The following is a 12549-nucleotide window of genomic DNA, read 5'->3' as shown; positions in this document are numbered from 1 at the left end:
GTTAAATTCCCAAAGACTTTGCAGCACAGCACCACGGGTGCCTCATAAGGTCCAGGAAAGCTTATACATGCCGGAATTGAGATTGCCGCTGTCTTGGGGCTTTGGTCCTGTCCTTCTCCTCCATGCAATCACCTTTTTGATTTTACGCATGGAATTTGACAGGCATTTGCCAATCTGTGTGGCTTGGGAAGAACATGGTGACTTTAGATGCTGGTTCAGGAAGGGCAGGCTGCGCTCGTTTTTCTCAGAGGAGCGAGGCGGGATGGGTTTTCCAGCTGAAGCACTTGTCTTTTGTGTGAGTCAGGCACCCTGCAAGTATGTAACCCCAGAAGCTGGGGAGGGGGAGAGGACTCTGGATAAAGTGCTTCACTATTTGATCCACTCTACCAGCCTGACAACAGCTCCTGCTATCCCTTTGAGGACCCCTAATGTTGAAAGCAAGCTTTTAAATTTGTACAATAGCTGCGGGGGAAAGGAGGATGGATGGCATTTGAAGCACCCACTTCAGCAGCGACAGAAGTCACCAAGGGATTTTGGTATCCCTGCCTGCCCCTGCATGTGCGAAGGGGCAGAGGCGCGGTGCAGCAGTGACATCCTCAGGGCAGGGTGAGCCCGTGTGTTCCCTGCCTGCCGGGGTTGTGGTCTGACTGCTGCCTGCCGCTAGCGTGACTCGCTTGCCAGTGGCAGAGCCAGGCGGGGGGTGAGAGGTATGAAGGGAATTGGAAAAGTTTGGTTGGTTCTTCAAACTGGGGTGACCCCGAGGGATGGGTGATGGGAACTTCTACTGCCCTGTGGGGCAGCGCAGTTCCATGTGGGATTGCATTTTATGGAAATGGTTTGCTCTTGTTCACCCCTGTCCCCCGGGAGCCCCCCAAAATTTAAACAACAATAGTTCCACACCTGGGCACCTGGCAGAAAAGAGGGTACAGAAGGGTGACTTCAGCCTGAGCCAGAATTCAGAGTCCTGGGTGAGTCAGTATCTGCATGTGTTAACAATAAAATGCAAAAAATTCAGAGTGATAGGAGAATGAGACATGTCTAAGAATATAGCAGCTTGGCAGGGATGCTCTGCGTTGCATCACCCTTTTCCCACTTGAGGGCAGGATCCTTTCTGCTCTCCCAAACCTTCCACCAGTTTAGGAATTAGTAAAGTTACAGCTGAGCCAACCAAACTTTTCCAAACCTAATGCAAAGCTGTGCTGCAGTCACACCTGTATCTGAGCAGAGCAACGTGCTGACACCAGGCAGGTATCGTTGGACTGGACTCACTTCACCACCAGGCAGGTAGGAACAGAGTAGGCACTGCTGCACAGGCCAAAAATTACATGCCAGGGAAATGTTGAAAGCCCTGCACCTTCTCTATGTGATGTACAAAAAGCTTTAAAATTACTACAGGTAATCCCAAGAGCCATTGAACCAGCTTGATACCACATGTTTTACAAACAGGTTAATTGTTGGTTCATCTGAGGGAGGGTAAGGGAAAGCCCATCATAAAATCATGGAATAATTCAGTCCAGGAGGCACCTCTGGAAAACTGTGTTCAGCTAACTAGGGACTGCTAGAAGCATTTTCTGGTCAGAGCCAAAGGCAATCAATCTCTCCTGCCACACTGATTAGTCCTTGCTCTCCTCCACCCAGTGTCCACAGATTCTATTCTCTTTTGTGGCAGTTCCGGTTGGGTTTGGTGTGAGAGCTGGCAAGGGCTGCCTGGCTGTGGGGTGAGGCTGGCTAATGCTACTTCCCACTCTACAGAGCAACTCTGGGGTTTACTCCCAAATAGAAATACAAGTTCCCTCTAGAAGGGGGAAATGGTAACTATTTTTTTTGTTTGCAGCAGATTGCAAAGGCAGTAAACGCTGATTCTTTCAGAGCCAACCATGGATTAAGTCCATTATAAAATTAAAACAGATGGAACGCAATTTCACTTACATTACAAAAAAGGACAGGAACCATCTGCAATAAGATTTAGCATTGCAAAGCTATTGTTATCATGTTACCATTAAAACCTTTGATGAAGAGTTTTCTTTCTTTCTTTCTTTTGAACAAACTTGTTCACATGAAACAAATGTTTTATATATCCATCTTCCTAAGATAGTTATATTTTATTAAAAAGATGATGTCTCTCAAAAAACTTCTCTTGGTCCTAGCAGAATTTGGCAAAACAAAAGAAATGTTGTAAAACTCCAACACTGAGACACTGGGGAGTTTCAATGGGGCAGATGTAGCACAATCAGAATTCCCTATCCATTTTTCTTTTAAAAAACATTTCCTTGTGTTTGGGCACAATGTCTAATACTGAAAATAGATAATTAATGGGATAATGGGATACTGCATGTCACCTCCTGTCCAATGGGATTATCTGATGGCTAATTATGGACAGATTGTGATTAATGTGATTATGGATTGGATATTAATCTGATTCTGGATTGATCTAGTTATGTTTTAGTCTGCTCCAAATGGTTAATTGGATCTGAGATAATAGAAATGCAGCTTGCACCAGATTTTGCCACATCAGTTGATGAAGTATCTTTTGATCTGGGTGGGTTGCGAACAATAAATTATTTACAGCTGTTGAGAAAATGACTCTTCCTTAGAATGTAGTCATTCATTTTATTTTCGAGAGTCTTTGAAAACAAAATCAATATCCTTTCTAAAAGGAGATGTTGACAAAAGAAAGGCACGTACATAACTCACAAACAAATGTGACGAAATTAAACAGTGGTTAACCCGGTGGCCTAATGTCTGGTGATGCATTTGAATTGCTATGTGGAGCTTTGGGCTCAATTCTTCTGAGACCAGCAGGGGTTGGGAGCATTGCAGGGGAACAGGGCCCAGCGCTGGGGAAAGTGGTGTTGCACAAGAGCTACTGCCAGCCCTGCTAGTGATTAAGAATCAGCCATGGTAACATGGCAAAGGGAGCCCTTGCCATTTTTCCCTGTGGATAAGAAGGATTCAGAAAGTTCATGAGTGCAGAAAAGACTTCTTGGCCCATCTCTTCTGGTCTCCTTCACACCAGACCATGCAATTGGACACAGAATTATTGTTTTTTCCCTCATAGTAAGCCTGTTAATTTATGATTCACCTCAGTCATCTCTCCCAGAGATGCATCTGGTCTTGGTGTCTCCTGCCAGTGCAGGAGAGGCTGCCTTGCTCTCGCATCCTGCTTGTTAACCACTTTCACTGGAGTGGACATCTAAATGTGTAGTTTAGGTTCCACCCCCAGACACTGGATCTTGTTATACCATTATCTGCAGGATTAAAGGCAATGGGTGAATTGCAAACTTTGTAGACTTCATCTCAGACTTTGTGACAGGGCAAGCAGGAGGTACATTAGCTTTCGTCACCAGGTGCTATAAGTGGCAGGTAACTTCACCAGAAGGTTCTCCTCCCTAACGGGCTCTGCAATAAAGATATCACAAATCAAGCAGGTACCAAAACACTGGAAACAAGGCCTACTGCAGCTGCCGTGCTTACACAGAAGTGCTATTGACTGAGCTGAAACAGAAAGAAAAAAGAAAAAGCAACTTTCCTTGAAAAGTGCTTAGAGGCATGGAAAGAGCTGTTCCCCTGTCCATACTGCTGCAGGAATGGCTCGGGCTGGTATGAGTGGGAATACAGTGGCACATGGAAATTATTAGCAAGAGAGAGTAGTTTATAAAAAAGAGAAAATACCTGTCTGTGGTGCTTTTGTAGGCTCAGTACTAGAAGGGCTGTCCCTGCTATGGGATGACTTTGGGTGAGCTCTTTCCTCTGTCCCCCACTTCGTAGGCAGGGCTTGTGACATTGTCTCCTTCCAAAGGCTTCTGTAAGGCCTCATGAAAGAGCAGCTGCTGCTCTGAGCCCTGCAGGTGAGTGGCTGTAGGGTGATCTGAGCAGAGCATAAGCACACCGGTGGTGGTCTATAAAGGACCTCCAATGTCAGACGTGTGGAGATCAGTCTTTATGCCAATGACAATGAGGGGCAGAGAGCAGGACTCTAGGGCCACGTGCCCCTCCTTGTGTACAGCTCATGGCTGTGGGCAAGGGGTGAGTGCAGGGAGGGACTGGCAATGTCCTGGGCTGGCTGAACCACTCGGACCCTGTGAGCTTACAGCACTTGGGCACAAATTGTTTCAGCAGCAGGAACTTCTCCTGCTACTGCTTCCAAGGTGGGTTTTATTCCCATCAGGTGCTGGGCTGTGGGTCCTCTCCATCGGTTTGGGGGTCCTGCTGAGCTGTCAGCAGGTTGCAGTTGCTTTAACGTTATTGGATTTTGACAGATTAGGAGGTGAATCCTTTTGTGTGTTGGGGAGCTTCCCAAATGAAGCTCTTTTAATTTATCTGAGTCAGCTATCCCCAGGGTGATTGCAGGAGGAGTAAGCTGAGGATGACCTGTGACAGAGGGACCATCATAGCAGTAATAAAAAAAAATTCCTGCTCTTCACTAAATCCCTTAGTCATGAGGCTGTATTAGCTGGATTCCATATGTTTTAATTAGGAATTATGTATTTTAAGAAAACCAAAATCCGATTCTAGGGAAGACATCATTACATATTTGTAATGGTCCTCATTTCATTAGGCCTCTCTAGAGATACCAATACAGGTATTTGTCCTTGTTTGCAACCATATTTTTAAAAGTTTGGATAATCTATGTTATTATTTTTTTCTTTTCCCCAATCCCAATAGTGTGAAAAAATGTAATTCTCTTTCCAATGCAGAAATTGGGTCAGCAAATCCTAATGAAATAATCCTGGATAACAACGCACCATACAAGGATCTGCTTCCACTAATTAATGACTAATTTTTCTTTCAAAATACAAAGTAGTAACTTCTGCCTGCAGTGGACAGTGACTCTACCTTTAGTGGCACCTGGTTTTTGCATATTTTCCATTTTTATTATAGTCCTGGGAAGGTGAAATAGAAAAAAGCTTTTTGCCATGGTTCAGCTTGTATGGATCATGCTGATATAATCCCTACCTGATTACAGTTATAAGCTCCTAAAACACTGGCCATAAGTGATAAAGACTTCCTTTGTGCTTCAGGCTGTAATCCGCATCAAGCCAGTTTCAATAAGGATTTGTGCATCTGAAGTGTTGCTGAGGATTTGAATCAAAATTACAAACAGAAAATATAATAAAAAGCCTGTCATGTCTCTGAATTGGTGATGCTACACCTGTAAATCTGACCTAAAGAGTGGCAATGTCACTCTGCTCATGAAAATGCGATGTGTCTGCTATGAAGCCAGACACACAGCCAATTGAAAGGATCCATTTATTCTTGGCTATCATGTAATTAGTACTTTTGATAGTAGCTCACTTTTGTTTTAGTGTGAGGTAGTAAAGCTCCAGCTTGAATGAGATTGCTTTGTTTATTCCTATGGTTTGGGGTTTTTCAGTGTATATTTGTTGTAACGATTTCATCCACATGAGATGTGCATATTGGAAGCTTAGTTTTGGAGCCTAAAATAGGATTATGAAATTACATGCCACGCTTTTAATGAGTAAAACACCCCAATTAAAAAGACATAATGGGCAAATTAAGGATGCCTAGGATGTTCTTATTTTGCCTTTGCTGTTGCTTTTGTTGGATTACCTAGGGTGCAGGTAGGGATTTCTATACTGCATAAATCTCCACATCTCTGAAGAGTTACACTGCACCTTAACCATCATTCAAACGGTGATAAAGAGCCACATCAAATATTAATCCTCATTTTAAACTCTTCTCAGGGTACTGTGGCTTCTGCAAAACCATTTCCCCCCTCATCTTCATATAAACAATTGGGGTTTTTTCACTTGGTCATTTGCACAGACCAGGCAATGCACAGGCACTCCAAACACTCATTTTATTTCCTTCCTTTTTGCGGGACGGATGGGTGGAGCCAGACCAGGCAGAAGTCAGAGCAGCCCTGGAGCTACTTTAATCCGTATAATTAGGCACACGCCCTGAAGGAGATTTGCCACCTCCTTTAGGTCATCCCTTCCCAGCACTCTTTTGGGGCTTTAGGAGTTAAGGTAGTGCTCTGGGGCCAGAAAGCTGTAATATGCAGGACAGCTGCTTTTCTTCTTTTCTAGAGTTTGAGATTTGAGACAAAGTAAATTGTCCATTTAGATGTTAGAGTTGCTGGACCTGGTTAGCTTTTGCTGTAAGGCAGCACTTTTTGGCATCTGATGTGAAAATCATGTGGCAGAATAAATTTAAGAGGTGATCCTGTGCCAAGACTGTGGCAAAGTTGAAGAGCCTTTTTGATCAATCTGCCTTTTGCTTTCTTATGGAGAGACTTAGCAATGCAGAACAAATCACTGACATGCTGAAGATCACTGCTGATTCTTGGAGAAACAATCCAATGGCCATGATTGCTGGGGGAAGGGGGGCAGGGAATGTTTAGGGGCTTTTTTACACTCTAAACCACTTCAGGATGGGAAGGAAGAAACTGCATTTGTGGTTCACTATCCTGTGATTTCTGGGATGGGAATTCCATTCTGGAGAATCCCAAATCCATGTGTGCTTGGGGCTCCTGGGCTGGCAGGACCAATTGCTCCAGCATGGCAGCTCTTGCCAGCTTTTCCAGGACATCAAGTTTTCAGAGAACCACAGCACACACTTTAGCAGTGAATTTGTCCTAAAACATTTTGCTTCATTGATTTTTAAATATCTCTCCTTGCCACCCAGAAAAAAAATTCAGAGGTATGGAAAAACAGCAAGTCTCGGTCTGGTCCCTGGGGCATCCTGGTGCCGTGTAAGGGGCAGGCACAAGATGTCTTGCTTTGGTTCTGAGAAATCATCATAATAATAAAACAGATGTATAAATTATTCAGAGCTCATGAGCTGTTGTCTAATGTGGCTTGGGTCCAAGCACAGGGGTGTGGGTAAGGCAGCCAGAAATCTGTTGTGGTGAGAGGATGGCATCCAGGGCTGGTGGTACCTGACTGGTCTGAAGTTTAGGTGTGGTTTGTACAACTGGCAGGGAGCGACATTTGGGAAGCCCCGTGACATGTGGCCTTTCCAGTGTGCCACGCACTCCGTCCCTGCATTATCTTTTCTGCTTTTGCTGCGCCTTCTGCTACTGGCAGCGTGGCCCGGGGATCCGGCAGCTCAGGGGCAGCCACAGCGGGGGCCATAGGCTCCCAGGCAGCTGTTGGCTCCACGGCCGTAAATTAAGACTTTTCTTTCTCTTTGCAAGGCACATTTCATTGGCTGAGGATAGGATCTGGCAAGGAGTACCGGCATTTGAAGGCATAACTCTGCTTTCTGTTGTTTTCTTCTCTTTAAAGGCTTTAACCCTTTGTGGAAGCAGTGCAGAGGAACCGCGCAAAGGCGGCCGGAGGAGGCTGGCGCTGGTACCAGGTCATTTTGGAATGGAAGGGGTCCGCTCCCCTCGAGGTGCTCCGCGGGAGCTGGACCCGCCCCCTACGGCAGCGGCAACTTCGCTCTCGCCCACCGGTACAGCCTGGACCGTACGGGGCGGGCGGATAGAGCCAGCCGGGAAGGGGGACACAGCCGGCTGTGCGGGGGGACAGCTGGCCGGGTGACACAGGCAGTAGTGCGGGGAACGCAGCGCTGGTGTCAGCGGGCGGCTCGGAGAGACAGCCGGGCGGAGCGGGAAGGACAGCCGGCCGCGCAGGGTTCAGCGGGCGGTGCGGGCGATGCGGGCTGTGCGGGCCGCGGCCGCTCCGCGCTCCCCTCTCCGCCCGCGCCGCCGCTGCCGGGCATTGGCCGGGCGCTCGCTCCAATGGGGCGGCGGGGCGGGGCGGGCCTGGCCGTGCTCTCGCGAGAGCGGCGCGGTGCGGGCCGGCGGAACCATGTTGCGGGCGGCGGCGGCGCAGCGGCTGCGGCGGGCGGTGAGTGCGGGGCGAGCCCCCAGGCAGCGCCCTCGGGCCGCGCGGTGCGCACCCACCGGGCCTTCCCGCCGCCCCGGCCGTGCGGGCCCTGCCCACTCGGGCGGAGGGGCCCGGGGCGGGGCGCGGGGCCGAGCCCTTCCCACCGGGCACCGGTGGTCGAGGGAGTCTCTGAGAGGCGAGCGCCCCGCGCCGCCGGGGTCGAACTTCTCCGCTGGACTCCTCTCCCGCTCTGTCTGCCAAAAATAAAGTTTCCGAGTGGACACGGGCTGTTCCGGAAGCCCTTTCTAGCGGTCACGGCAGGCAGGAGTTGAGGACTGTCGTCCCCTGTGGAAAGCTAACGTAGGCATCAGGAAAGTCCTGAACTGCTGGGAGTGCTCGCTCGCATCCACCCTTGAGCAGGACGAGCTGAGCAACAGGTGGAGAAGAGTTCTAAAGTTTGTTACTCTAGCCTCTTAAGAACACTAGAACATTATTTGTGGCTCAAGGAGAAGCTTTCTGGGCTATTGCAGGTTAATGCAGCGTTTCTCTGTCACACCGGTGCAGAAATGTGATTGCCTTCATTATCACAACCTGTGGGTGAAGTTAATGCAAAACACTTGTTGCTTCTCCAGTCTGACCTTCGTATTGCTCAGCTGGGAGGAGTGCTGGCCTTTTGGAGGCCATTTACTGCTTGGTGTGTCATAGTGGCCGTGTTACCAAGGTCTAGGTGAACTCAAGGTTAATAGGAGGAGATGATTGGTAGGATGTCCCCGACTAGCTGCTCAGTCTCTTACAATGCACCAGGAGATACCCCCTCCACTAGAACTCTGTGTAAATAGCCCTTGGAAACAACTTTAAATCACACAAATTTCTTTTTGAGCTCTTCAAGGCTTTTACAGGCATTACAGTTCAGCAAAGCTCTAAAAGAGTAGTTATGCATATGTTAAATGGTCTCAGGTGACAAAAATCTCTTAAAACATGAGCAAAGATAGACTAGGTCAGATACAATTGAATTAATCAGAAAATTCTAACTGTTATAATCATGGGCATGTCTCAGTTGTCTCAGGCTGCAGGCTTTGTAGAGCAAAGGTCTTGATGATCATATGGTACTGCTATGTAAATAGTACTTTACTCACATGCTCACTACACAATTCAGTTTCATGGCCTGGATATGTGAGTTCAGCTCCTTGCTTTTCAGCCATACACATCTAAACTAGTAACTTTATGTAATAAAGCCAGTAAAACATTGTGTGCATCTTCAGTGTATGTGTAACAATGTAGTCTGTGACAGAAGTGAAACAAACTCACGGTTTGTTTCACTTTTTGAAAAGTGCAAAGTGTAGCCCTGCTGCCAGGTAGAGTTCAAGAGTGAGTGGAGTCTAGAGAGAAAGAAGATGAGAGGAACCTGTGAAGTATGAGCAGGAAGGAAAGTTGGACTTTTGTATAACTTAAAGATGGGAGTACTGAGGAGAAACGAGACTGCAAGCACACAAAAAGTTGGTGCAGAGGTGGAAATAAACCATTTAGGGAGTTCACTGTGTTGAAATACACTCAGTGTTGTCTGTATTTCAAAATAGCTTTGTTGATTTTTGTTAACGGTTTGCAAGGGATGTGTTTGGAAAAATTTATTGTGTATTACATCTTTCTCTTGCTTCTTCGGTCCCTTTGTAATGCTAAGTCTTTATTATGATTGCAAAATTCTTTTTGCAAAGCAGTTTTATTTTTTATTGTCATTCTTTGCTGCAGTTATAGCTCCTTTTTCATCCAGGTGCCTTTAATGTTGTTTTTCTAATTAGTGTTTCCTGGAGTTATAGAGCTCTGTTAGACCCCTTTTGTACCAGATCTTTAGAGAGGTTCTAGAAGTATATGCTTTATTGGTAGAGTTCCCTTCTCTCCCTGAGTTTACTATATTTAGTTAAAGTTTTACAGCTACAAGACTGTCTTACTAGAATTAAGCATTGCTTTGTTGTTTAGATGGTTATGTAGCTCTTATCTTTAGTAATACACCAATTCCTAGTTCCTGGAGTTCCTTCTTGGGAACTTTGCCCAGTGTTAATGGTTCTCCATGAGATCCAGAATTCCTAATAAGTAGTTTTAAAATTTTAGCTTCTGGCCAGTTTGCTTTTACAGCTAAGAAAATCAGCTCTAGAGATACCTTTGTAGGTCCAGTTGTTTGGTGCTCTGGTGAATGTCTGTTTTGGTATTGTAATTTCCAGTGGCTCTTCTAAAGGGAGACAAACTTAATTTTCCCAGGTGAAGTTTCTAGCACTCTGTTTCTTATTGATGCATATTTGGAGCATGGGGCTACGTAAAATTCACCTGCTGCATCTCTTGCACTTCTTTAAGAACTTTTTGGCTGGCCCATTTTGTGTAGCTGTGCCTGCCACATGTTTCAGTTAGAGCTGATTTCCTAATTCCGGTGTTGTTCAATGGGTGTTCCTGGGGCCGGCTGCAGGCAGCTAGCCACCACTGCTGCCAGCAGAGGCCACAGATGCTGCACACCAATCACCCAGCAGCAAGCAGAGATTTACAACACTTCCCTCTGGGTTTTCCACTGTTTGATCACACTGTTTTTAGGTACAAGCAGTAAATCTGTATTTAAGAGGTGCTGGGTATGTGTGCTGTTCAGGTGGCCTGTCTGTGTGCTGAAAGACCAACAGCTGCTCAGTTTGCAGTGGTGTTGTGTGAAGAGCAGATCACCTGTGCAAATTCAGGGGGTGCCTTGGGTGTGTGTGGTGTTAGCTTTACCTGTGCACGCGCACTGGTTGTGCCCAGATTGCTGATGTTTTGCTGGGACAGTAGCAGTGACCAATATTCAGTATTTTGCCTGGAAATCCAGCTGTTGTACTTGCATTTTTTGTGCTCTGGTTGGAAAATACTGATGAGTTTCTCGGTGGGGAGTAAAATGGTGCTTTGGGGAAACCTGAGTCAATCAGTTCAGTGAATCCGTGGCTATTATCCAAGTGGCTTAATTGGTCAATACTGCACATCTGAGTTAATCTTAGCAACTTTTACACATCTGGAAATCAGAGTTTGTTCTACCGTAAATACTGGAGAGGGAAGGGGAAGTTAGAAATTTTGAGTGGTTTTCATTCACAGATGTTACTTTTGGTATAAACTGAGTCACTGTCCAGAGTTTCCACCAGAGAGGAAGTGCAAATATCTCTGCTGCAGAGGAAACATAGGTGTCTGTCTGTGATTTGTACCTAAACCTGAGGAAAATCATCTTCCCAGTTCTGCTGCCCTGTTGCTGGCATGTCATTACCTGTTGTCATGCTGCAGAAGCTCCTCAGTTGCCCAGGTTGGTGGGATGTTTATCTGGAGGTGATTTCTGTGGGTAGCCTGATTTTCCAGATTTTCTTGGTTTTCACCAGAAACCTTCTGTGGCACAAGCACTGAGTGCTGTTCCTTCTTAAGGCGTTGTTTTCAATAGTTTGATTGATCTGTGTGTCTTATTTCTTGTCCTTTCTTTCCTTGCTGCCAGCTGGTTAGGTTTATTCTCTACCTTCCTATTTTATTTAGGCTTCAAAGTTGACATCCTGCTCAAGTGCAGAAATTATGTCAGTGGAGTAATGGGCTGTTCTCCCACATGTGCAGCTGGACAGTAACTTCATCAAAATAACTACCTGTCCTATCACTGACTCATTGCAGGTTCTTAGTTTTCAGGACCATATGACTGGATGAATTACCCTCTGCTTTTAGTGCAGATTCTTCATTATAACAAACAAAAGTCAGTTTGGTTTGGTTTTGTTTATTGAGAAAATTATTTAATATGTCATAGTATATAAAATTCAGACTCACATAGAAATCTCCTTTGTCATCTAGATTTTTACCCATAATATACAATGTGACTTTAAATTTATTTTGAATCTTGTCTTGTCTTTATGTTCAGAAATATCATCCATGGAGTGACCTTTTGGTGTGCATATTGTGTGTATCCCCACAAATGTAAAATGTGGGATTATTGGTTTAGAAATAATACCTGATTAATGCTTAAGCAACTTCTATTGCTTGTATTCATTTTGGATAAAAAAAAATATCAGTTTATTTTAGAATAGTTTGACAGAATGATGGTGGTTGTGCAGTTCTTATTTAGGGAAAAAATGATAATACAGGCAGAAATAAGTGTGTGTTTAAAATGCATGTGTCTCCCTTTGGAAATCTGAAAACTTGAGGATTTTCCAGGAGTATGGTCCACTTTACCCTGTGACACAACTGTAAGTCATTGGAGACTGGGCTTTTTGCCACAAAGGCATGGATTTATTCTTCAAATGGTGACTAAAATTTCATAACTTTTATTGCAAATGATGTACGAAAGAGTCAAAAATACAGCGTCTGATCTGTAGTGGCAGCAAATGTTTTGTTTCTGGCAATTGGTTTCAAAGCAGGTTAGAATACTTAATCACAGCAAGTAAGCTTAAGCATAAGAGATTAAATGCAGAGTGCTTCTACAAGAATCCTTGTTGTTTTAATCAAAAGGACAAATTGTGATCCAGATTCTGCAAAAACTTGACCTTGTACTTGTATTTGTGCACAGTGATTAGCTTCAGGGAAGTCCTTGGGATTGGCTTTCTGTGTCTGAAATCCAGTATGTTGGTAGGCTTTGTGGGGTTGAATCCAGATGCAAACTTCAGCGTCTCATATTTTCTGAAACTTTTTTATTTGAAGTTGTACAAGTGCATATTTGGTATGAGGGGAGATGGGGTTGGAATGTAAGTTTAAAAAAGTAGGTTTTGGCTGTGCATCTTCAGCG

General features: G+C 45.2%; 1 protein-coding gene across 1 annotated transcript in view; it reads left to right on the top strand.

The window, feature by feature from the left end:
* Positions 1-7663: 7663 nt before the first annotated feature.
* ETFA (electron transfer flavoprotein subunit alpha) overlaps positions 7664-12549 on the top strand; it is a 29393-nt gene continuing 24507 nt past the window's right edge. The window contains exon 1 of the mRNA XM_063412475.1: positions 7664-7817. Within this exon, the coding sequence (XP_063268545.1) occupies positions 7779-7817 (39 nt within the window). The 5' untranslated portion in view covers positions 7664-7778. The remainder of the gene's footprint in view (positions 7818-12549) is intronic.

The sequence above is a fragment of the Prinia subflava genome, chromosome 15 (assembly GCF_021018805.1).
Source record: "Prinia subflava isolate CZ2003 ecotype Zambia chromosome 15, Cam_Psub_1.2, whole genome shotgun sequence".
NCBI lineage: Eukaryota > Metazoa > Chordata > Aves > Passeriformes > Cisticolidae > Prinia > Prinia subflava.
The sequence above is the reverse complement of the archived record's forward strand: the minus strand, read 5'-3'. Positions and strand labels throughout refer to the sequence as shown.